The 26,624-nt window shown below is 35.2% G+C and overlaps 2 protein-coding genes across 10 annotated transcripts in view; one reads left to right on the top strand and one right to left on the bottom strand.

Moving 5' to 3' along the window:
• Window positions 1-271: 271 nt before the first annotated feature.
• LOC121300160 (G-rich sequence factor 1-like) lies at window positions 272-7,224 on the top strand. The gene is made up of 10 exons (XM_041228615.1): window positions 272-759; window positions 2,360-2,507; window positions 2,768-2,923; window positions 3,161-3,295; window positions 4,135-4,273; window positions 4,365-4,525; window positions 4,973-5,082; window positions 5,205-5,340; window positions 6,083-6,139; window positions 6,419-7,224. The coding sequence occupies exons 1-9, from the start codon at window positions 517-519 to the stop codon at window positions 6,121-6,123; spliced, it is 1,269 nt and encodes a 422-aa protein (XP_041084549.1). The 5' UTR covers window positions 272-516; the 3' UTR covers window positions 6,124-6,139; window positions 6,419-7,224.
• A 116-nt stretch (window positions 7,225-7,340) lies between these two features.
• The window catches only part of LOC121300117 (protein RUFY3-like), a 29,403-nt gene continuing 10,119 nt past the window's right edge, over window positions 7,341-26,624 (bottom strand). For 3 of the 9 annotated variants that reach the window (XM_041228536.1, XM_041228561.1, XM_041228571.1), the window contains 17 exons: window positions 22,058-22,231; window positions 21,293-21,410; window positions 19,759-19,860; window positions 17,632-17,755; window positions 17,339-17,403; window positions 16,948-17,013; window positions 16,749-16,818; window positions 16,265-16,357; window positions 15,918-16,001; window positions 15,563-15,730; window positions 14,918-15,015; window positions 12,771-12,890; window positions 12,008-12,140; window positions 11,655-11,725; window positions 11,293-11,320; window positions 10,757-10,825; window positions 7,341-9,828 (listed from right to left, as the gene is read on the bottom strand). In XM_041228536.1, coding sequence (XP_041084470.1) covers window positions 9,685-9,828; window positions 10,757-10,825; window positions 11,293-11,320; window positions 11,655-11,725; window positions 12,008-12,140; window positions 12,771-12,890; window positions 14,918-15,015; window positions 15,563-15,730; window positions 15,918-16,001; window positions 16,265-16,357; window positions 16,749-16,818; window positions 16,948-17,013; window positions 17,339-17,403; window positions 17,632-17,755; window positions 19,759-19,860; window positions 21,293-21,410; window positions 22,058-22,231 — 1,727 coding nt within the window. In that variant the 3' untranslated portion in view covers window positions 7,341-9,684. Of the gene's footprint in view, window positions 9,829-10,756; window positions 10,826-11,292; window positions 11,321-11,654; window positions 11,726-12,007; window positions 12,141-12,770; window positions 12,911-13,083; window positions 14,415-14,917; window positions 15,016-15,562; window positions 15,731-15,917; window positions 16,002-16,264; window positions 16,358-16,748; window positions 16,819-16,947; window positions 17,014-17,338; window positions 17,404-17,631; window positions 17,756-19,758; window positions 19,861-21,292; window positions 21,411-22,057; window positions 22,232-24,398; window positions 24,459-26,624 lie in introns of those variants that run through there. The other 6 variants (XM_041228544.1, XM_041228553.1, XM_041228585.1 and 3 more) reach the window with 4 other exon arrangements.

The following is a 26,624-nucleotide window of genomic DNA, read 5'->3' as shown; positions in this document are numbered from 1 at the left end:
CGTTAATGTACACATTTTAATTAAAATTAACTAATAAGACTGACTTATTATTATTATTATTATTATTATTATTATTATTATTATTATTATTATTATACATTAACAGATTTGACATTATTAATGGTTCATGTCATCATCTGTGTATTAGAATAAGCGTGCCACCGACAAGTCTATTTCGCCACTAGATGTCACTGTGAGAATACAAGAACCATAACATTGTAATAGAGTTTCAGTTCTTTGTTATACTGTCCTTCTCTTTGACCTTTAAACGTTGAACATGCTTTTTCTACAGTGGTGATATTCAGGAACTGTTCTGAACGTTGTCAGTATAACGCTTGTTACTTTAACATTGTCTTGGGTTTTGTTGGTTCTCTGTTCTTACCGGTACAGTTTTTTATTTATTTATTTTTTAAATTGTATCTTAAAAAAAAAAAAAAAAAAAACTGTAAAAGGACTGGTGCCTGTATCAAATGGTTGTCGGTTTTAGAAATATTTAGGTACTGTGCTCGTCTCGTGATGTCTGTGCACTGCAGATCTGCCCTTTTCTCCATTCTCTCCCGAAACGTCAGGGGAGGACTGCATTCTTCGAGGAATACATGGTCTGTTGATTCTAATGTCCGATTTGTTTTGTGTCACTTTGGAAACCAAACTAAACCTCGTGTTTATCAGCATGGGTCACCTACAATTAATCAACTGCTTCCTTCAGTCCCGCATTCAACATTGGGGAAATCCGTGATACAGTCCCGCTGTTTCAGCCAGGTAAAACATTAAGATGCCTCAAACATGATACTGCGGGATGCGGGATGATATTGATTTATTTTTTACTGCACTGTACATTCGCTTGAATTGAATTTGAGAGGCAGTACAATAGAAGCCCTGGGTTGTTGTTGTGTGTATAGATCCAGTGTAGCTACACTTTTCTCTCCAGTAAAGTGTATTCTAAAATTAATTGCATTATGATACATGCAATGACCCTGTTAGGCTACTTTTATATGCGATGGAATAAGATAAAATGTTTATTAATCATATTCACCTTCACTGTAAACTTGCAGGTAGCATCGTTAACAAGGGACTCTGTCAGGGAAATCATACCACTTCTGGGTCAGAAAATAATTATATAGCCAAAGAAATAATGTTATATATATATATATATATATATATATATATATATATATATATATATATATATATATATATATATACACAGTGCTTATAGAAAGTACACCCCCTTGAACTTTGTTTTACATTTTGTTGTGTCAGTGCCTCAGAGTTTTATGCATTTAAATGAGGATTTTTTCCCCCTTATCTACACACCATACTCCACACTTTTAAAGGGAAAAAAAGTTTTTACTGAGAAAAAAATGATATATTAAAAATACAAAACTGAAAGATCATAATTGGATAAGTCTCCACCCCCCTGAGTTCATACTTGGTGGAAGCACCTTTGGCAGCATTACAGCTGTGAGTCTGTTGGGATAGGTCTCTACCAACTTGGCACACCTAGATTTGGCAATATTTGACCATTCTTCTTTACAAAATTGTTGAAGCCCTGTCAAGTTCCTTGGGGAGCGTTGATGGACAGCAATCTTCAAGTCATGCAATTGGCCTCTTGGTAGCCTCTCTGATCAGTCTCCTTCTTGCTCGGTCATCCATTTTGGAGGGACGGCCTGATCTAGGCAGGGTCTTGGTGGTGCCATACACCTTCCACTTCTTAATAATCGTCTTGACTGTGCTCCAAGGGATATTCGATGCCTTTGATTTTTTTTTTTTTACATATCCATCCACTGATCTGTGCCTTTCAACAACTTTGTCCTAAGTTCTTTTGAAAGCACCTTGGTGCTCATGGTTGAGTCTTTGCTTTGAAATGCATTACCCAACAGGAATGACTGAATTTATCCTAAAATCATGTGAATCACTACAGTTTAACACAGGTGGAGACCACTTAACTTGGTGGGTGATATTGAAGGCGATTGGGTACACCTGAGCTAGTTTAGGCTTGCTCTTACAAGGGGGGTGGACACTTATCCAACCAAGCTATTTCAGTTATTATTTTGTATTAATTTTCTACAAATTTCTAGAATATTTTTTTCACTTGGAAGTTGTAGGGTAGGATGTGTAGATACATGAAACAAAAAACTATTTTAATGCATTTTAAATCCAGGCTATATGACAACAGAAGGTGAAAATTTTGAAAGGGGGTGTAGACTTTCTATAGGCACTAAAATATATATATATATATATATATATATATATATATATATATATATATATATATATATATATATATATATATATATATATATATATACACACACACATACAAACAGGTCCTTTTAAATTAATTATCTGTTGACAGTAGACTGGTTTTCCTTTTAAAGAAGACGAATATCCTCCTCTTCCTGACTATGATGACAAAGCAGAAGCTGGAGCAAAAGAAATGTTTATTATCAGAGCAAGAGGCCTTCCCTGGTCTTGTACAGTAGAGGACGTGCAAAACTTCTTCTCAGGTAGCCTCTTGCTTTATATACAATAACAGTTACTGCGACAGCTATAAAAACACACACTTATTCTAGCTGTTCTGCGCAGTGCATTAAAAATCCCTGTAACGAACATGTGACACGCATTATGAAGCCATTAGTTGTGTTTTTATTTTATTTTTTAAAATTATTTTACAGTGAATGCTTAAGTACTGTAGTGTTGTAAGGATTACTGTGTTAAATGGAATTGTTAACAGACTCTCATTGCTTTTATTGCCTTGCATTTCAAGACTGCAGAGTTCGAGGTGGTGCTGATGGAATACACCTAACACTGAACAGAGATGGAAAGCCAAGTGGAGAAGCGTTTATTGAGCTGGATTATGAGGAGGATGTCCAAAAAGCTTTAGAAAAGCACAGGCAGTATCTGGGTCCGCGTTATGTGGAAGGTATGCTTATAAACACTGACGTAATAGCAAAAGGTGTGGGCTAAAATAAAATGCATAGTTCATTCCTTAAATGTGAAGTGGCAGGCTTTTCTTAAAGTCAGTGGGCAGAGCTGGCATTGTGGCTAATCTCTTAGAGTGCAATATATTGGCATTTCCATGTAGGGATTCTCATTCACAAGCACTGAGTCCTCTATACTGTATTAATTTGTATTCCTTGTCTCTGTTTTTTTTCCCCAGTGTATGAAGTGACAAACAGTGAAGCAGAGACTTTTCTGAAGCAGTCTGTGGATTCTCCTGTGAACGATGGAGTTGTGCGTCTCAGGGGACTCCCTTTTAGTTGTACTGAAACAGATGTCATTCAGTTTTTTGAAGGTTTGTTTTTAATAATAATAGGTAATTTATTATTGTTATTATTATTGTTGTTAGTAATAATAATAATAATAATAATAATAATAATAATAATAATAATAATAGGACAACTTTCATTTGATTAACTAATATTCTTTCTTTGATATTTTATTTTCAATAGTTTATTGTATCTTTTTGTTTTTGTATGGATATTGTGTTGTATTTCTGTAATAATGTGACTTTGTGTGTGTGTGTGTGTGTGTGTGTGTGTGTATGTGTGTCTATTCCCCAGTTCCCTATTCCCAAAGGGTGCGGGGAAAAAAAAAATAAAATAAAAAAAATTCAATAAAAATAATTGTTCACAAAAAAACCCCTCTATTAGACAACATAAACCTGGATTTATCACATTAATCTACAGCTTGTGATTCATTGTTCCTCCTTTAAAGTGCAATATGTACTTTAAATTAATATTTAACAAAGTCTTATTTTTAACAGCATGGCAGAGTTTGGAAACAGCTCTTAAGCAGTTGTATTTTTTTGTGTGTTCACTGGAGTAGGACATCCAAATGCCTAGACCTCTGTGTTTACTGAATTATACAAAATATGGCTTGCCTATACCTCCAGAGAACGTACTGTATTTATGTTAGTGTATGTTTATTAAACACATGCTACTTTAAATGAAACGTACTCTACTGTATGTGCTTTTTAAAGTGCATATAATATACTTAAAGTGGACATAGGTCACGGTGATCTTTTTAATGAGAGCTTAGATTTGTAATTCCAGTTATGTTGGAAGATGTACATTAGTAATATTCTTCTTTGTATTTTCTATTATTATGTATCTATAATTCTTCTGCCCTTAGGTCTGGATGTTACTGCAAATGGAGTTACATTAGTTACAGATCGCAGAGGGAGAAATACAGGGGTTGCTTTTGTAGAGTTTTCTTCACCAGAAACGGCAGATCAGGCTTTACTGAAGCACAGAGAATCAATGGGCAGCAGGTATGAAATCAGCATTGTGCATACTTCACTTCATGTATTTATTACACTAGGGTTGTCTAGTCCTACTAAACAACCTCTGGTTTTCATTCAGGTATATTGAAGTGTTCCCAAGCAGTAAGATTGAGATCCAAACCCCCAACGGCCCAAAGAAAAAGCAAGTGGAGGCTCGTCCCTCAGCACAGGCTAGTTTCTCCAGTAACACAGCCACATGGGTTCAAGATATCAGGGATGCACACCCAGACGATAAAAGCGGTAAGTTAATGAAATAATAAGGGAATACCAAGGAGTGGGTTGATGTGGGAATCAATCAGCATGTTGACTTTTTAAATCACTATATATGATTTGTCCTATATCAATGAATCCTGGCACTTCTAGTGATATGTTGCAATCGGATAGTTTTATTGGGTTGCATTGGTATAAGCACTACATACTGTAGCTACTTGTATTCCATCCAGTGATTGTTATGACTACTCTGTCAGCCACAAAATCTTTACAGATAGGTTTGGGCACTTGAAAAATCAATAAAACAGATGTGAAAAAAACAGGGATCTTATTTGGAAATTAAACAAAGTCAAATAAAGTCGCCTATCGGGACCATCACATTTATCATTATCTGCATAATTTTCAACATGACTTTAATGTGGCATTACATCCCTAATAAACACGCTGTGTTTTTTTTTTTTTTTTTTTTTTTTACAGGCGATGGTCCAATGTCTGAATCAAATATAAATCCTGAAACAAGTCTGTTTGTTCACAACGTACATATGAGAGGTTTGCCGTTCGATGTTAATGGACTAGATATTGTAAACGTAAGTTATCATTTCAGTACATTTTCAGTAAACACATTTTGTTAAGAAAATAAATGAGTGTTGTACTTTTCTTTTTAGGATATAAAAAAAAAAAACTGTTATTTTAACATTTTTTTCTTCAGTTTTTCTCTCCACTGAAGCCTGTCAAAATTCACATTGAGTTTGGCCCTGATGGGAAAGCCACAGGTGAAGCAGATGTGTATTTTACCACTCATGAAGATGCAGTGTCAGCCATGTCCAAAGACAGATCACACATTGGTAAGTGTTTCACAGCTGCTTTGAAGTTCAGTTTAAGTGTTTATTTACCAATGAATGATACTTTTCATATTACTATCCACATTAAGGCTCATTGAGCTCCAAAAGATCTCATGATTTAAAGAAGTGAATTATCCAACATAAGGCCAAAGACAATTAGTAGCCTTCTGGAGAGTGAACAAAATTGATCTTGTTAAACTTTTTTTTTTTTTTTTTTTAAAGCACAAAAAGGCTGTCTGACAGAACTGTATTTATTTCAGTAAACTAAACTAAACTCAAGGTTTACCTTTTGAAACTGTTAGCATTTTATGTTTATGGCCTTTTAAGAGCCCACTGGTCATCAGCATGGCTCTTTCAGCCAGAAGGCTCTGCAGCATACAATCTTGCAGGATGGAAATAATATGTATGCATTCTCATAAGAGCAGAGCTACAAGAGAACACCAGCTATCGCCCTCTCCCCACAAGTTCCCCCTTGAACTGACTCTAGCAGCCAGTGCTGTGCAATCATTTTCCCAATTTAACCAGACTACATTCTGTGATGCATTCCCTGTATTTAGACCACCCAAGTGAGTGAGTAAAATGGTCTTAAGTAATTGAGTGCTGAGGCTAATAAAGGGAGATATTTGGACTGTTTTCAAAGTGAAAGGGTCTGACAGGGAGTGGTCTAAATGGTCACAAGTAGGGATTTGCTGCATTTGTTAATCAATATCTTGCCTGACTTGTAAATTGTCTTCCCTACATTCAGAATATAGGTATATAGAACTGTTCCTGAATTCTGGATCATAAAACCAGTGAAGATGAGGTAGGAGCTTTTTAATTAAAAAAATGGTATTATATTTTTGGATTCATAAAGCATCAACATAGATTTCCACTTGGAAATCATATATAAATCTCATTATTCCTCAATTTTAATGTTAAATTGTGTTAATCTGTAATAATAATAATTAGTTATATAATATCATTACTTGTTTAATTCACAACCAGTTTTCTATATATTCCGTATTGGAATGGTAATGCATGCTGTATTATGTAATATATTGTTTAGTATGTAACACTTTAATTGTTTCAATGTCCATTCTAGGTGTGTCCAAGAGTCAGGGACAATATCTGAGAAGACAGCAATGTTCCTGGCCAGAATACCTGCGTATAAAAATAAGTAAAGAATATCCATAAGTTGCACTGCCATGTGTAATTAAAAATGTCTCTTATTTTGTGTTACTGGTTTTTACAACAGCAAAAAAAATTAACAGATTTTAGCATGTGCTGTACAAAATAACTATTCTAGAGTTTAAATGTTAAATTGTTTTTAACAATGCAAGACTGAAAACAATCTGCTTATTATTACTGTAAACAATTGGTGTAAGAGTGTAATAAAATGGGTAAATCTTGTGGCGTAATATATTTTCTACATCAATGCTAACTTATTTGTTTACACATTTAAAAAGATGGTGTTCTATTTTAAATGACTGTTTTCCACAAAAAAACAGATATGGTTACAGGTGGTAAATATAATGGTAGTACCTCAAACTTCACTTTTGTCACGGGCTAAGTTTGTGTTGTGGGAATATTTAAACAGTTTGTCATCAGTATTTAGGGGGTAAAATCCAGGCCTTATTCTTTCTTTTTATGCAAATGCAACAGTGGCTTTAAAATATACCACTCCCTTTACTAAACCACCAGTTCGATTACCTAATATTACCTAACAGGAGGTTTTCAAGATCGGTGGAGCAGTACTCTCACTCTGGGAGTACAATATGCATATGGATTTCTAGATAAATAATAAATCAACACAGCTGCCACTGGATGCTTTTTTCAGAGAATTCTATCATATTGCAATGACTGTACTGTTTAGCATTGTATGTATCTAAAATAAAATCAGGAACTTTGTGTTGAATGTGTTGGAGTGTACTTTGAGAAGACTAAACTGCATGAGTAAGAGTTGTGTAGGAGTAGCTGATCTGATAGAAAGTATGTATTAAAAAAAATTAAATAAATGCACATTGACAAAGTCCAAATTAAATTTTATAGTCTACAGATTTGAACATCAGTATTCAATCTTTAGAGCTACATTCTGTACGACTGTTTCCCAGGAATGAAATAAGGTCACAAACATACATTGTGCAATGTTTAGATTAAGCACAATGAAAACCCCCATCTTAAAATTGAACTCTCATCCATTACATTTCAAATGTGTTTTGAATGTGTAAAAGTGAACCATAACAGTATACCTTTTTAGCTATTTGGTTAATTTTTCTAAAGCAAACAGTTTTTTGCTTACAGGTATAAATACTGATATTTAATAGTGTCATATAGCAATAAGCTGCCCTGCAAACACAAAGGCAAAGCAGGTTTAAAAGACCATAACTGTATTTTAGTTAATACAATTGCAACATAACATTTTTTGTATATTTCCTTGCATTAGGTTAAAGTCATTTGTCTCGTATTCAACCCAGACTTGATTATTGATACAGCAGCAGTAACATACATATATATTTGGGTCATTTTCTATTTTATTTCCATTTGGATTGTTCAGTTATTTTTTCTCCCGACCACAGCAAATCCCCCACACACAGCTCAAACAATCCAAAAGTTCGGTGGGTGTCCTCCAATCCTACTAAAAAGCCAGCTTCCTCTTTTACACCCAGAAACTCAAGAATTGATGTCAGCAAGCTACTGGTCACTGGAGGACAAAAGCCAGCACTGCAGGAGTCTGCTCTGAGTTCACTGGGTGCCTGGCCAGCAGGGTTCACTGTAGCGCGATGAGGATAAGCAGTTCCTGACGGTTTTGCTTCCCTAACCCACGTGAGCGCCCGAGCCAATGCAACGCTCCCTTCAGAAATCCAGCAAAGACCGGCAACTGCACAGCCAGGGGACGAACCAGTGCTGCATAACTCGCCCTGCACACCACAGGTCAGTCCCTTTCTTAAGCGCTTCTGGGCAATGTTGCAGGAAGCCAACATTAAAATCAAATACTGTATTGAAAATAAAAATAATAAAAGCAAAATATACAACTGGATCAGACTGAAAGATCTTTGCTCAAATTTACTCAAATTAATATATTTCTAGATATACTAAGGCTGCTTCCCAGAGTGACCCAAATTAAATGAGACAACAGATGTTCAAGTATATATAACACTTTGAAATTTAGTGTTTCTAAACAATATATAATTTCAAATGAGACAGTATATTTACAAAAATAGTCATGGAAAGAGTAAGGTCTGTACAGGCAGAAATGACTTACTAGGCATAATTAAGATTTTAGATCGATATTTAAGCAAGTGATAAAGACAGATACATTTCACTTCTGATATCCTTAAACCAGTTTTCCTGATAGTAGGCACACATACCATTCAGATGCAACCAATTAAAATTAATAATAAATGTTTCTTATACATCCACTTAGTGGACACTTTCCTAATATTTTCCTAATGCTACCAGTGAGAGACATTAATAAAAAGGTTAGGATATTGGATTCTCTCACATTTAAGAATATTACCCATTTTACATTAGCTTAACTTTTTAAAAGGGTTTTTTTTTTTTTTTGTACATTTACCTTATTCAGATTTCCCTGCTGTTTATTTTATATATATCCTTATTGGTATAAAATGTCATAACGGGTACCATCTTGGTAATCCATAAACTGAAGCCTCTTTGTATTTCTACTCAATGTGGAAATACTTAAGCCAGACATTGTACAAGAGCCAGTGACCTAACCTTCAATGTACATGCTGACTGTTAAAGTTGTCATGGGTAACAAAATAATTCTATCAAACTTTGTGCACTTCCAGTCACTTTATAGGTCTCAAATGAATGAAAGAAACACATTTTTATAACAAACAAACTTGATAGGTGGGGATAAATTAAAAATCTCGGTTTGAATTTTTCACAGATGTCTTTTCTTGCATTAATGAACCACTGCTTCCCCATTGACCATACATGCTATGCAGTTAATAATATGCTTTGAACAAAAAGTCACTGTGGAGGAAGTCATTTAGAAAGGGAAACAGTGAGCTTTCCTGAAAGTAAGGCAAGCAAGCAGAGAACTCTCTATCTTAATGCAGTACCGGATATCATGTTTTGCTACTACAGGTGTTTCTTTCAAAACTACACGAGACCTATTTATGGAATTATTTTGTTAGCTGCAGGTACTTTAAGTCAGCGTTCTTATTGCAGTTTAGAAATGCTGATGCACACCAATTCTTTAAAGCAAAAATAATTTAGAATCTAAATCAATAATTTAGATTTTTACAGATGATCGCATCTAGCAAAGACAGGATATGTTAATATATGCATTCATCAGCTGGTGCAAAGTGAATTTGCTTGTTGCCATATAAAATTTCCAACAAATTAGGATGGGCTTGCTGAGTACTGCTGTATCAGCATTGTGTGGCATGCATTGCAAACATGCTCCGGCTGGATGGAGGAGGGCAGAGGCAACTCATTTGCTAAACAGCTCTCACAGAAGATCTCGCTGCAGTTTTTACACGAGTTCTAAAACAAAAAGAAACAAAAATATTTTAAAATTTACTACCAAGCACCATTCCTGATCCCACAAGACTGAATTTACCTGAAGAAATTATTCTTCGAATTTACACTACGTAAAAACAAAATAAGGTTTGTCAGTCAGTTACAAACACCACATTACAGGTGCAAGTATAATGAAAAACAGCACAAAGAAAAGGATCTCTGTAAAACCGGGCAAGTTGCCTAGGCATGTTCATGACAGTTTTACATTTTTTAATGCAGAGGTCAAACTTAATTTACTTTCACAGAGTTGGAGTCATAAATGTGCCTTAACTCAGTTTTTTAACTACCACTTGGTTAGACAAATGAGTGTTCAACACACTCACAAGAGGTATCACAGACATGTAAGTATAGTGTAGAAAACAATATTTATATCACTTAATACATTGGTAAATAACATTGTTGCAAATAGTGGGTATTTACACTTTTGACGACAACATACATATATTATATACACACACACACACTGGAGCTATGTGGGCAGGTTGGAGTGTTTACAATGGAGCAGGTTGTGTAGAACAGCAAAGCCTGTCACATTAATGTATTCACTCTGATTGAGCATTCCACCAGGCAGCCTGATAGAACAGTGTTTGAAACAAGCATGTGCTCCACTATGTCAGTAGGATGTCAAATCTGTCACGCTTCGTTAAATACTTTTGAAGTTCAAGTGTAGGAGCACATTCAGATGGTTATTGATTTTTTTTTTTTTTTTTTTTTTTTTAACATAAATCAAACTAGAAACTAGTACAGTTTAAAAGGCTGTCAACTACAGTACGATTGCATACTTTTACAATATGTAAATATTTATGATGTGTGACGGAACATTATTATTATTATAAGAACAGTACTTCTTAACAAGTGGTATTGTGTTAAATTCAAAGTTTGTTAAATTCACCTTGGGTCTTGTTATAGAATCTTCCTCCTCACACAGCTTGCAGATCGATGGCTCAATGAAGGGTGAAATCTGCAAATCAAAAAAAGGCATGGATACAAAAACTGAGCATAATGCAAGAAGTTAAGCTCCTCTGCGGGTTCCTTGTTGAGCTGGATTAAAACAGGTTTACATCAGAATATAGGCTTCAACATAAATTTAAATTTATTGTAAATAAGACCCCCAAACATTGGCTTCTGACTCTTCCACAGCTATAACTTACTAGTGGTATCAGAAACAAACTTATGGGGCATGTTACATTATATATATATATATATATATATATATATATATATATATATATATATATAATATATATATATATATATAAATATAAACAAAACATAATGTTGCCTTAAAGCAACATTTGTCAATACAGAATTAAGATGTTTTACATTTAAGCATGGAACTGAATACCAACTTCCATCCTCTAAATTGCTTCAGCAGTTTGTTTTTCTTAATCATTTTAAAATTGAAAATCCAAAAGAGCTGTTTCCTACCTGCTCATCTTCAGTTTGTGATAGTGACCTTTGTATAAAGAATGTCAAATTAGCATGCTACACACATATTGTATAAGCATATTAAATACATACGTAAGAAGTATCCTGTCCAGTGCCAAGCACAGAGCTGTTTAGAACACCTTGCTTTTTGTTTTTACTGGTGATAATGTAACAGTTTATTATTCATATTTATCGCCAGGCTGCAAACTTAACCCGAAATCTCAATATGAAGTGTTTAAAGTAAAACGTCTGGTTTGTATGACTCGGATGCAGAATATTTTAAAACACAACAGATCACCTAGTTTAGTAAGCAGTACTGAAAGCATGTTTCCTTATAATTAATAAATAAATAAAATACATACTTGCTTGAGTTGAGACTGTCATCTAAAACAGTTTTTAGCTTAACATTTTCATCTTTAACTCGCTGAAGCTCCTGAGGGGGTAAAAAAAAAACAACAGTGATAATTTGATGAGGCTCAGTCAACCTTAAAACGCAAAGTTGACTTACACTGTAGAAATGTTCACAAGAACAAAGCACACACACACGCACATTAGGGTTACGGCAATGTCAGGGTGGGGCTCTACAGTTCTGCTATTAAGTACAGTATTACAGATACAGCGCACATTATGTGGTACTAAAGCAATAAGTTACCCAGCACCCCTGTTCTACTTTTACTTTTGTATCGCCTAACTTCATATTTTGGTTAACTCCTACCTTTTCTATCTCGGCCATATGCTGTTTGTAAGTTTTTATCTGTGAGGAAGGGCTTTTATCTCCTGATGAATTATTGTTGTGATGAATGGTCCTCCGCTCTCTTTCCTTTCTCAATTCCATCTCCAAATGGAATCTGCAGTAAATTAATGGCAAATGAAAAACACACTGCATATGCGTGTTATTATCAAAACGGACTGAACATCAAATCACGACATAACTAAAATATTCAAAATAAATAGTAAAGATAGTTAAAAAGGCCTTTTTTGTTGCAGACAAGATACTGCGTTTGAGTTTTCCAAGCCATTCAAACAAAAATGAACAACATCACTGAATGTTAGACCTGCATTTAATCTATGTATCTAAATCTTGCAGGTCTTGCATTACTCAACTATTTACTTGTGATGCCTGGTGCACTTATTAATGCTTTAACTTTTGACAACAATGTTAAAAGCCTACTTAGCATAGGTAACTTGCAATAAATTTCACTCACTGCTATCCCTACTGAAAATTACAACATAAAACACTCCAGCCGTATGATGTGAACATAGCGACTTCCTTCCCTTACAAGGTTACGATGGCCATTCTGGCAGTGAAAATCTGAAGGGCATAACATGCCCAAAAGAGACTTCTGCATTAAACTTTCAAATTGTTTCTTGAAGTAGAGTATAATTGTACTTTTCCTTGTCGTATTTATAGGCGGAAAGAAAGCGAGTCCATTTGTGTTGCCCTAGTTTAGTGTCCAGACATCATGGGATTGACATACCGCTGCTTTCTCGTCTGCTCCAGCTCCAGCTGCAGGCTCTCAATCTTGTCTCCGAACTCCTGCTTGAACAGTCTGTTGGCCTCTTCAGCTGACTGACACTGATCCTCTGCTTTCCGTAATCTGGATTTGAGCCACATGAACTTGTGGTAAAAACAAAAGCCATGGTGGGGAGGAAAATCCATTTAAAAAAACAAAACAAAAAAAAAACAAAACAAAAAAAAAACACACACACACACACACACACAAAAATGATGGTATAAAAAAAGGGAGTGAATAAAATAAAGGAATGTGTAGAAAGGTGAACCAGGCAGGATTTTTCTTTAACTTGTTTTATTAAAGCAGTCTTTTACTACAGTTTACAACTATAAGTTAGATCAACATAAATTTCTACTTGTTCCATATGCTTCAAATACATAAAATTAGCCCAACTGCTACTTTCATACAAACAACAATAAAACCTTACTGATTGATTTGAATTGATCAAGGTTATGGACAGAAAATGTCAGTAATGTTTTGTATTTTTAATGCTGCTTCTCTATCTTTTTCCATATCTTACCATACTGTATCAGTGGAAAATATAATTCAGGCACATGATTCTTCTTCAATCATCAATTTTCATAGAAGAACCAGTTTAGCAGCTTCTCTTTCAAGTAGCATCACACAGAACATGATAGGTCACTAACAGTTATTAGCAACAGCCTTGACATTTAAAATTGGTTTGCTGCAGAGTCTGCTTCAAAGTTAATAATTATATTTTGTATTTGTACAGGCTTTATATTAAATTAATTTCTTCTAAATCCAAAAATTGCTGTCAAACAACGTTTGTGTCAACACTTGACGAGTGGGGATTTAAACCAAGCTCTCTCCCACGGCCCTTGGTTCAAATAAAGTACATATATTGTAATTATATACAATATATATATATATATATACACACACCTCTACAGTGTTGTTTGACATTTTAAAAAGGGTAGTTTTCCATCAATGGTTTTAGTTTAGTAAGCCTTGTCTGTTCACTAACGCATAACAAAACCCAAATTGCTTCTAGTTCTAGCCATAAACCCACTGTCATAATAGGGTTTGCTTTTCCATGCACAATTTCAGCATACTCAAAATGTAGTCAAGTTCTTTTTCTACTACATACTGGTAGGTAGGGAGGAGTATTTTTCAGATACCAGCAACTATACACTAAATGGTAAATGATGAAATAAACCCTTGACCTGTCAAGAACTATGACATTCCACTGGATCTTGACTTCTTTCAGTGAAGCTCACAAACCAGAAACAATGTAAAATAACAAACAGTCTTAAACGGATGAAAATCAGTATTAATTTAAAACTGAAGGAACGTGGGCAAAGGAATGGTTTTTGTAGCCACTTTTTCATAAAAGCAGATGCTGAGGAAAAAAGTTCTGAGGGAGACTCTAGGAAAAGTATTTTACAGTAGATAATAAAGAAACAGTTGTAATTAAATGTTGAACCTTGAAAGTATTGTCCTATTTCAGCCATAACTACATTAAAACCGTGAAAATCAGTATCCGAGTTGTGCAATGAAAAATTTTCTAGTTGCGTCTAATGTGGTTTCTGGATAAGTTTGCTCGCAGCAGAATTGAGGTTCTTGGCCTGTTTCACCATATCCATTTCACTGTTTAAAACCCAGAAGAAATTAAAATGGGCAATGAAATGCAAATTAAACAATAAAACAAAATAAGGGATAGAAAGGGAAAAGATTAATTATTATCAGAATAAAAGAGACATCCTTTGAGTGTTTTAAGTAGACCATTTTAAATCAAAGACATAAACAGGGAATTCACAAAACTTTAATCTGGGGAGGGGGGGGAGGCAGAAAGCACACGACACATTAAAAATACCTCCTTATATATCCTGATTGCAATCAAACAAAACAAATTCTCAATACTGCAGATATATCCCTCTGGATCAAATACAGTATTGAAAAAATATTACTTTATATTTTTATGATGTTCCATGGTTTTCTTTTCCTACATGTAATAACTCTGCTAGTAGTGTGGGTAATAAACTTTTTTTCATAATCTTAAAGTAAACATATCTGCATGGAATAGGGTCTTTGAACATCGATTTGAGTTCTTATTAAAGGTGGTTTAAAAGGTGTGCCGCTGTTATGATTACCTTAATTCCAGTTGTTTAATGGTTGCTGTCAACTGACTTGCTTTGTCTTCTAAGCGGCTGATAATTTCACTCTTCTGTTTTAGTGCAGAATCAGAGGTCTGTAGAAGAATAAGCTAATTAAGTTACAGTACTGCAGTAACACGTCTGTGGATACAGACTGTGGAGATGATATATCTGATGCAAAGAGAGAAGAATGATCCATGTTTCTGAAGATCTACTAGAGATGTTTAGATTAAGTTTTTATTGGTGTTAAGTTAAACAGTCAGGTTTGTCTTCCACGTCTTTGATTTTTTCAACTGCAGAATGAAACAGTCCTCATCCCTTCAACTCTGTCATTCCTCTCATTAACCAGCCAGTTCAAAATTTGGAAGTAAAGCAGTAACAGACTATGTGGTTCTTTCAAAACTTTACATTTGAGATGTAATAGCAATTGGAAATCCATGACAGGAAAGATTGTATAGAATTATTACGTTAGCTTTAACCACTTCAGAAGGTAGTGAATATGGAGAAGTAATGCCTTGGCAAGTTAAGTAAATTATGCCCAAAAATACAGCTATACAGATATGAACATGTCCCTTGGTTAAATGAAATAAATAACCTATTGGAACATTCTAAAATGATGATAAGAGTATAAAAGTGAATGACCTGTGACTTGAGTGAAAACTCATGATTGAGTGACCTGAGGTCATCCAGCTGCTGTCGGAGTGCCACCAATGCATCCTGCTTTTCACAGATGTCTTTCTCCAGCATCTTCATGGAGAGCTCCATCTCCTGTTTCATGCCAATCTGCACTTCCAGCTCCTTCTCTACATCCTAAACGTGACACAAAGCCAAATGCTACTGTATTGTGGACCAATATGTTCAGGGGAGCACAAAACCTTATTTAAGAAAACATTAAGGAGGAAAAAAAATTAAGGTTTTTTTTATTATTTTTTATGTATTATCTACAGCACTACCCATAGCAATATAAAACAATACTGTTAATGTAGATCTAGCATACCAGACGGAGCTGAGTTTCTTCCTTGAGCTGTTTTCGTGCGTCACCAAGTACATGTTCATCTGCACTCCCATCAGCTTTTGACACCTACAGATACAAAAAGAAAAAAAAAATCATCCAACAGTTGGAAAATGTCATCTCTTTTGCCTCCTACAACGTATCATGGGATTCGTACAATTCTGCTAATTCAATAACTCATAAAGGAGACACCCATTAAAGAAAAAGAAAGAGGTAAATGGCCGCCGCCTTCTAGAGGGGAGGTGGTGGGATGATCTGAAAGTTTAATATTTAAAAAGAGATTGTGCTGTCAAGAAATAGGGGTGTGTAGAAATATAAAAAATTGCAATAACCTTGGGGTTTGACTCCAAAAGATAACAGCTCTCTTCTTTTACTCGCTCTACGTCTTCCTGCATTGTTATGATCCTGTTGTTGGCAACTGCAAGCTAAAAACAAACAAAAAAGGGGCAGGGATTAAAAAAAACCTCAATACTGTCGAGAGTCAATCACATTTAACAGAAAAAGTACAATTGTATACTGAAGTATGAGAAACCATGAACTCTGCTATGAATCTCATCACCAAACTCAGCTGTAGCCCAGGAAACCAAATCACAAGAATAATCAAATGAAAATAGGGGATATCCTGTTTTTTTTGTTTGTTTGTTTTTTCATGGTTTGGTTTTACAGGTAACATTTTACAAGAAATACTTCAATTTAACAATAAGGTTAAAGTGGCGCCAAATTCTGGAATTACATTGTGTAGAAACTATTTTATAACTGTATGGGGCATTCATATCTTGTTGCACGATAATTCGTTTAGAATAATAGAAGACCAACCTCTTCTGTTAGTTTCGTGTTTGATTTTTCTAAAGCATCAACCTTCGCCTGAAGGTTGTTCACTGAAGCACTGTTAATAAGAAAAATAAAAAAGTACAAACTGATAGACAACTGTAGATAAACAAATCTCTTAATAACAGCAATAGACTGTGAATCATTTTGTGTCAACTTTCATGATTTACATGTCAAATGATTATACCTTAGATGTCTGTTGAGTTCTTCAACATAGTTCTTCTGGTCCAGAATCGCTGTAATTTGTCCATCCCTAAAACAGAAAAATATTACAACTAAAATGAAAGGCTCAAAACTAGAGACAAGAAATTAGAATATGAGACACACTAATGTGAGCTCCGCTCTGAACTTAGGAACCTTAAAATCAATACAGAACATTCCGGAAAACAATGTTTTACACAGGTTTAAATTCCAGTTTTAAACAGGTAGAGAAGGACTAGTGTGAAGTGTAGGCTGCAATGTCGTAATATATGACAACTGACTTTATTATGTAAATGTACTTGATATTACAGAATACAACTGTTTCACTGTAGTTCTATAGTTTGCAGTATGAAGGTATCAGAATTTAAATGATTTACCCTTCAGTGCTTTTGCTGCTGTGACCTCCATCCTTCAAATACATAGAGAAATCTATAACCCCAACCTGCAGGGCAACAAGATCAGTTAGAGAAAAAACACCCGCCTCGGTTCAAAATAAAGTGTCTATGGATCGGGATAGATTGAGGCAAAAAGCTTGGCAAAAGTCTGACCATCTAATACTGTATATAATAATGATGAGCAACTAATTAAACTAAAAAACAACCAAACTTAAAAACTCTAGAGCATGCCACAGAATACAACAATTTGGTAAAACACATTTGAAAAAAAGCACCTGCGAATCTAGATCTTCTCCTTTCATACAGAGATTTGCATCAATAACATTGAGCCCGACCAACAGTCCAGCAATCACAGCTCCTTCCTCCTCCATCATCAAGGCATTTGGTTCATAGAACTCACTGGAAGTAAAAATATATTTTATTAAATCGAGCATATGGAGAAAACAACACATATTTAATCATTTATATCTTATCAAGGAAATTCATGGTTAAATTCATTTTAATGTAAGCATTTCTCTTAAATTATATCTTTTATAGTTATCTGTGTGACATGCTGTGGGGATTGGGTTGTTAACACTGATTCCAGAACATTCTTAACCAGATCTACTTCAAAGCTTGTTGATTATACCAAAAGCACAGGCCACAAACTGTGTTAACTCTTTGAAGCTTGCCTTCCAAAATGCTATCTGATTGTCTGGCCTCCTAAGGGGTCATAAAACTTACCAAGCAAGCTATAGTGACGATGCAGTTATACCATTATTGTGTTAAAAGTTAGTTAAAATGCTTTAAGAATCATTTTTTAAATTACATAACTTGTGGACACAAGTTTAATAGTTATTTTAAGCAAGTTTCCCAATAAATCTGAAAGGTTTATTGTGTTTTAAACGAATATTATAAATTAACTATTTTTAAATATTATCCTTTCATTGTATTATGATGTGTTTTATGCTTGTAATCATAATTTGGAAGAGAATGAAACTGAAATTCATATGCTTCTCTAATGAATGTAACTAAAGTTATATTGAATAGGAAGTTTAAATGACCAATGTAAAATCATTTGATAATGAAATAGGCGGATACATTCCATTTCTAACACACCCTTTTTGTGTGGCACGAAAAGTTATTCAACGAAGACGCAATGATGTAATCTTCAAAGCTGTCCCGGAGAAGATGGGCTTCCTCCGGAACGATGAACGCTTTTGCCTACAGAGTTCAGAGAGATACTCCACTGCGTTGGTGCACAACTGACTTCTACAGAGAGGACGACCGTGTTAAGAAGACTTTGTTTTAAACATCGCACCAACAGAATAAGTGTCAAACTTATATTGTGTGTTTACAAGTAACTGAACTGATGCCATGCTTTTGACATTGTCACAATACGTAGTGTGCGTCTATTCAACTAGATGCTGAACACTGTACATGTGAACTTAGCCACGTGGAAGCTGGCGCATGTGTAAGTACTGCGTGACTCAACCAAACAATGCATGATGAACTGTTAAGACTGCTTCACTAATGCATAACTCTATGACCAGAGAGCACATCAAGGATTTATTATGAACATTTAACAATGAATTACTTTTCCTTGAATGTTTTAATTTGTTTATTCTTTATACATATGTTTTTAACTATGAAGCCTAACCTTTATTCTTCTTCCTTTGAGAATATGAATAAATGTAATAATCTGGATTGTTAGGTTTCTTTTTGTCTTACAACAAATACACATTTAAGATTGATTTAAAATACTTAAACATACATAATATTAATTGTTAACCTCTTTTCATCATGAATCTAGGGATAATTAAGCCAGAATCGCTAGTTCTTATTGAGGTATTGTGTTTATTATGGTTAATAATTACATTATGAGCTATACTTGTGTATTTTCTTTAATGGAAATTGGCAAGGCCACAGTTGTGACATAAACCCTAAATAAATATGCATGACAATCTTACAAAGTAATTCTGAATTCCAAGCTGATAATGAGACTGGCAGTAATTGAGACTACTTCAAGCTCTCATAACCACCCTCTACTCACTTGGAAAAGAATTTTTTTTTTTTTTTTTTTTTTGCTTCACTTCAAAATGTGTTAAGGCAGTGCCATCATTTTTATTTAATCCAGGCCACACTCACTACAACCAATTCATGTTATTCTTACAAAACAGAAGACATTTTGCTTATTGTATATCAAGTATAACTGTCCATGCTTGTGTTGTTCTAATTACAGATATTTTAGTAAACACACTAATAATTAGGCAATGGTTCATGACATGTTTTAATATATTAAAAAGGACTAGAATATGATATGCATCAAAACATTTACTATGCAACATAAATCAATGATCAATAATGGATTCTTTATAAAGCTGCAGTTGAAAACATATCTGTAAAGAATATTGCTAACTAACCTAAGAAGATCCTTTCTGTTAATCAAAGTCTTCATATAATCAGAGAGTTTCTTCTGCATCAATGCCAGACGAAGCCAGGCTCTTCCTCTGCCGATCGGGGTTCTATAAAGATGGAACAAAAGATGACATTTCAATATTCTTATAAATATAAATTATTTGTATAAATGGAACATGTCCAGACGAGATCATTAAGAATGAACCCTGGTGAAAAAAATTAACTAGTTCAGCATTACATACAGGAAGATCTAGGTTCTCTGGTTCTGAACTGAGGGTTAATACAGACAGACAGCATAACTCTTGTGGAGTAGACTTGGAGCTCAGTTTAACTGTTTTAAGTTCAGGTCTAGTGTTTCCCTGGGCCTGCACAGATAATTAAATAATTTAATAAACCCTACCAGTCACATGCTGCCATTTTATTTAATAATAATAATAATAAAATACATTTTATTTATATAGCGCTTTTCACTTAAATCACAACACAGCATAAAAACAGACATTTCAACAGACAAACAATAAAACAAATTTACAGAAAACCAATTGAAAGAAGTACATTTTAAGATTAGATTTTAAAACATCAACTGAGTCACAATTTTTCAAATAGACTGGCAGGGCGTTCCATAGGTGTGAGGCTAACAAGCAGAAAGCCTGATCACCCACAGTGCACAGACAAGTCCTAGGCATGGACAAAAGAACATTGTTACCAGATCTCAAGTTGCATTTAGGTATGTGGTACTGAAGGAGCTCCCTAAGATAGGCAGGGCCTTGAGGATGTACGGATTTAAAAGTTAGTAATAAAACCTTAAAAATCAATCCTGTATTTCACTCGCAGCCAGTGGAGAGAAGCAAAGACAGGAGATATGTTTCTTGGTCTTAGTGAGAATACGGGCAGCATTATTTTGACCATGTTTCTCCAGTTTGAAATAATTACTGGTCAAAGGAAAACATATTTGGTTTCATAACTATTTAAAAGAAATATCAACACGCCTTCCTTTAAAGAAGTGCATCACATCTCCTAGGTTATTTCCCCGACTCATCTTCTTGGTCATAACTGGATAGTCCAGTTTAAACAGGGGAAAGGCCTCAAGTGCACATGCCAGTCATATAAGGAAACGCAGCTAGTTCCTTAACAACTGGAAAGGCAGCATGAAAGTGGGGATCCTTTCATTATCCAAACCAGCTGCTTCCCAGAATAACTGCCTTGCTTTGCAACCAGCAATATGCTTTTTACTCAAGACTGGGGGAATCTAGGAAGTCCAGGGTCATTCAGTCACAAAACCCCCCAACGGACAACACCCATGCCTGGAACAACCCTAAGAAGTACAGTTAATGGCTTAAATTGCACATGGTAAGTTTTTCAAATCCAATGTTTTTTGGGTGATTTCTCATGGAATTGCCCAACTAGAATGACAGTTCCTGAAAATTAAACCTCAAACAAATTTTCCTTTTCACTACTGAACAAGTGATACATACTGAAAATACTCTTAGAAGATCATCTCTCTGAACCATAAAAACATAGCAGAGTTATCTTGCTCACTTCAGTCCAGGCAGGTCCTTTACACTGGCTGTTATTTCTCCTGCTTCAGGCGTTAATTTTTCCACCAACTCCAAAGGTCCCCAAAACGACTTACTCTGTCCAAGGAATGTTTTCTTGGCTATTTAAAATAAATAAATAAATAAATAAATAAATAAATACGTTTCTAGATTTTAAAAAATATATAAAAATCAATAACAGGGTGTACAGATTGCTGATTTCATAGTTTAAGTGGCTAATATTTACAATACATTCTAAATAAAAATAAATCATTCCATCAATTCTTAGTGCCAATTATAGCAATATATAGTGTTTGAAAGATACCAAATGAGAAACCACACAGACATGCAGTAATACAACCTTATTAATGGAGCACTTTTACTACTCAACCACGAAGAGCAGAAACATTCTCTATTTAACGATCCAATACCTTGTTTAACTCCAAAAACCTTTCTTTGTTGGCATGCTGGTAATGTCCTTGCTCCATTCAAGGTTTAGTGGTGGAGCTTAAATAAATTGTCATATGTTATCTCGAGGACGGCTTGTCAGTACCCAGCTTGGCCAACACATGGCATTGTGCCGATATGCAATCTGGCTAGACAGCAGCACAGACTTGCCATGGACAGCAACCATAAAAAACTCAACATACCCACCTATATTCACAAATGCATGTAAACAACAAACCTTCTATACATTATACAGCAGCTACATTCTACTATACATATGGCTATTAGCAATTTGCGATTGTACTAGATGATATACACATACTTTTTAACCCATGTTTAAGACAGTGTTCCATCACAACAAAGAACTGTTGAAGGGGCGCATAGTCAGAGTCCAGTGTCCGCCCCAGATTCAGTGCAGACTCGATCAGTCCCTTTATGCTCAGCTTAGCCATATTCATGAGGTTCAGCCTTTCGATTGCAATTGGATCCTTGGGGTCTAAAAGACAATGAAGAACATTTTTAGGCATTGTCTCAGATGCACAAAATATTGAAATTGAGGTAAAGCAATCCTTCAGTGCATACAGCATAATCATATGAATCTAATTCAACGTCTGACACCAAGAGCATTAACTGTACAAGTCATTACAAATCAATTCTCATTTCTCACACAAGGACATGATCATACATGTAAACAAATATGCATGTAATCGCATGAAAACATTGTTGACGTTTAAAAAACACATGCAAAAAGAGAGTCTGAAATGTATAAAAAGTTATACTGTACCGCAAGTTTGCATTCTACTTAAACCACTCAAGTTTACAGTATATCATGCAGTGAAATTAGAAAGAGTGATTAGCACGGCTGCAAAGCAAACCCTTGCTGCAGTTAAAGCTATTGTACATTTGTGCCTTTAAAACCTTCTGTAACTGGTAATCACTATGAGGTTTTATATACATATCTCATCAACATCAATTTCAAATCTGGTACTGGAGTTAGCAAGTAGAGCAAGACCGGACTATCATGTTTGGAAAAGAAAGAGAAAATGAAATGTGTGAACTAAAACAACAGAAGAAAGAAAACGTTCACTGCTTTTCATGGGCAAACATTCACTTCTGCAGGACACCCCAATTATTAAAAAAAAAAAAAAAAAACAACCACCAAGCAACCAACCAACCAACCAGTCAATCTAACTATGAAACAAATCTTTTTATTTAAAGAAAAAATGATTCAAACTGTGATTCAAATGTATTTTGGGGGGGGGGGGGGGGGGGGGGGGGAATCTGCAGCATCTAATGTGTGGATTTAATAACAATCCAGACATGTACGACGTATTGTGGGCAAAGAAGAGACAAGACAACGCGCGAATAAGTTTTGTAAGAACATCGTTCCTAAATCTTACATTGGGATTGTCTGTAAAAGAAATGACTGTAAAGACATGTCAGTGGACATTTGCGTTCCATGTCACTGTAAAACGAAGGTAAATGTCTTAACAGATTTACTTTACAGAACATATGCCGTTTCACTTGTTGTAGACTTACATAAAAAAAAAAAAAAAAACACACGGGACTGCAGTGGAGATATAGTACTACTATTGCGCTGCCATATATCCAAGTAATCTTTAATACTGGAGCACATGGCTAACAGTTCCATATTTACTTTTTCAGCACTGCTGCAAAACATATGCTGTGTTCCAATGTTGTATGAGCTACCATGCACATTGAGTAGACTAACCAAATGAAAGCATCATTATAGAGGTCATATTTAAAAAGTGAAGCAGACAATGGTTTTAGCCAATGCCTTCATCAGTGTACACCACTGCATTCTATCCAAGAGCCATCCCCTCCTCCAGTGATACAGGTAGAAAGAGCACGGACAGGCCTTTCAAATGAGCCACTGCTGTCTCCAGCTCAGTCAGAGCAGTGAACATCAGAATGAGTTATATCAAGCACAAGAGACAGAGATAGAAAGAGGGCTCCCACTACACAGCAGTTTAACCAATCCTTGGTTTTACGATGAGTTTAATAAGACACACCTGAGCTTGTTAATAATATTTTTCTTTTTACATACCGCCTTTCTTAGTGGACCACCATAACAAAGCGCTTTACAAGATACAAGACTAGGGTGTGTGAACTATACATCAGCTGCAGAGTCACTTACAACAACGTCTCATCCGAAAGATGGAGCACAAGGAGGTTAAGTGACTGAGTCTGTCACATTGTCACAATGAGTCTGTGGCTGAACTGGGATTTGAACCAGGGACCTCCTGGTTATAAGCCCATTTCTTTAACCACTGGACCACACAGCCTCCTTACAGAACCTATCCACTGTGGTTAATCAATCAATCTTACAAAAAGACAGCTGATATTTATAGAACAGAATATCGAATTTCAACATTTTCATATTCATATGCCAAGAGATCGGTTTTAAAACATACTAATTGGCATCAATACTACTTTAATACAGCAACCGGACAAAGGTACCTGCTGATGGAAAAAAAAAATAAAATGCAGAGGAATCATGCAGGCTAGTTAACCCAGGTACAGTACATGAGCTATAAACACAGGACTCTCAAGCCATTCAAATGGTCTGCTACAGTGCTTAACGGCACCTTATCTAGAGTGCTGAAATGGGAAGCGCTGGACAATGATGCTGTGATACGCACCTTTAAACTCATCAAGCATTTGCATTTGCTCCACCAAATCTGTCAAATCCTCCCATGAGCCTTTGCAAACAGCAATGGAAAGAAAAAAAAGGATAGAATGTCATGCAAACCATGATTCTAAAGCAAATAACCACAAAACCGACACCACACAGGGGGGTTCTGAATGGGTAGTATAAGCTACCAGTGCGTAATTACACAAAGCTAATTAAAAATACTGAAATGTACAAATGTTTTATAAACCTTCGCAGTATGAAGTAGACTTTGTTTAAAATTGTCTCCTGATGCCGTTTTTAGACAAAATGATGATAATTAATTTAAGTACAAAGTTTAAAGTCTCATGTAAATCATATTTACCATATCTGAATTATGCTCTCCTGGTTATCTATGCACCTTTTTCTATTTTGTTATGTGGTTCGCACTTTCAATGTGTGTACTCGTATTTACAGCTTCTAATGAGTCATTGCTTATTGCTAGGAGTAAAAGTAGCATCTACTTCCCTAAATCCCAATGAAAAATGATGTAGCGCAGCCGAGAAATCTTTACCCTCAAACCGGGACCAACAAGTTTGGTTAGTTTAACCTCTGCCGTTGTGAGATGTGAAAACAGCAGCTCGCCCCATTGGTTATAACAGCACGTTGACAAGCACTGGATCCACACAGCCACAGCAAAAACAGAACGAAAATGCAGCAAACAAAATGGTTTTAGGAACGAAACTGAAGTATCTGCAGAGCCTCTAAGGAGCCTTTCAGGTTTCTAATGCACTGCTCAATGGCACAACAGACCTGGGAACCAGCAGCACAGCGGTCATAGCATGCGCTTAATTATGTGAAGTAAAGGCAAGCACACATTTCAGATATTTTACTTGCCACTGCAAACAGATATGCTGTATTTTTATAACTAATCTTGAACAGCCTAAATGGAACTTCCTCTTTAAAAAACACACTCACTGTTTAGCACTACTGTATACAGCAGGTCTACTGCATTTTGGAAACAAAGGAATCCATTCCCAGCTTATTCATGTAAACACAATGCTCAACGTCTCCTTGAAACTATCCTGATTTAGACAAAGATCTCAGTGTTTGATTCAGAAAAGATTCCTTTGAAATCTATTTCTTAATTTATATACAATATAACATTAATCTTTATGATGTCACCTTAAATATAACATATAATATTACTAATCTTTTTAGAGATCCAGGGGTAAATACTCTACAAGTAGGATAGGCTATATTTTCTCATAACCTCTTCTCAGCAAGGACTAAATACCCTTATTTTACTGCATCATATTCCACAAAAAAAAAGTTATTGCCATCCAATAATTATATAGACAATAAGCTGGGTCCTAAACATATGCTGCACAATGTCACACTATCATTAAACAAGATAACTGAGGAGCAGGGTACAGTGCAGTGCTCTGATCGTCACTTTGTGTTTTCATCTTGAACTGCACTTCTAAAGAGCCAAGTGTTGCTAAGCTAGTTTACAAAGAGATCTTAATTTTACTGAAACTTCTGAAATATGGCAAAAGTCTTTCAGTCAAATAATTTTCCAGTGTTCTATGAGAACAAGCTAACCGTAATAACCTGCAACAATCAGTCAACTGGCTTTGAAAAAATATTTAACACATGGGTCACTAACTAAGAGTTCGCTCAGCATCTAGGCGTTTTGCTGATGCTAGCTACTTTGTAGTCCGCTCTGAAGTACCTGGTAAATGAGTCAGCATAACAAAGATATTACGTTATACTGTATCACCAATAAATGTGTTCAAGTTTGTTTTTCAAACATTGAAATATGAGGTAACAGCTGTTAATGCATTACACTGATTTTTACACCCACGGTTTGGCAAAAGCCTCTTTTAGTAACTATTGTCTTTGCAAAAAACTCTGTAACTGCGGGATAGTAAAGAGAAGTTTCTTTTGCAAATCAACCCTATTCACAAAGGCTGTCAAGCTTTTCTGAATTTCACACAGTAATACTAATGAAGCCTTACATTCACATAAATAAGGCAAGTATTATTGGTAATGAGGATAATAAAAAAAATTAAAACCATTCAAGCTGTGGAACTGGCTGCACTTCTGTAGAAGTAGTATTTCACAGTTCCTTGAATAGAAATATTATGACGACACTGCATTTCTTTTTAACTGGAAGCCAAACACCTGTTAAATAAGAGGTCTCTGCTAAATGTATCTTCTTTTTTATTGTTTCTGCCGTTTATTGCACACTTCA

This window comes from Polyodon spathula, chromosome 2 (genome assembly GCF_017654505.1).
Source record: "Polyodon spathula isolate WHYD16114869_AA chromosome 2, ASM1765450v1, whole genome shotgun sequence".
NCBI lineage: Eukaryota > Metazoa > Chordata > Actinopteri > Acipenseriformes > Polyodontidae > Polyodon > Polyodon spathula.
This window is presented reverse-complemented; position numbering and strand designations above follow the sequence as displayed.

What these genes read in the sequence shown, in the direction of transcription:
- LOC121300160 (XM_041228615.1), top strand. Translation starts at nt 517, where the DNA reads ATGTCTGTGCACTGCAGATCTGCCCTTTTCTCCATTCTCTCCCGAAAC. An exon ending in AGTCCCGCTGTTTCAGCCAG is followed by an intron (nt 760 to 2,359) that starts GTAAAACATTAA and finishes TGTTGACAGTAG; the next exon opens with ACTGGTTTTCCTTTTAAAGA. An exon ending in CAAAGACAGATCACACATTG is followed by an intron (nt 5,341 to 6,082) that starts GTAAGTGTTTCA and finishes CCCTACATTCAG; the next exon opens with AATATAGGTATATAGAACTG.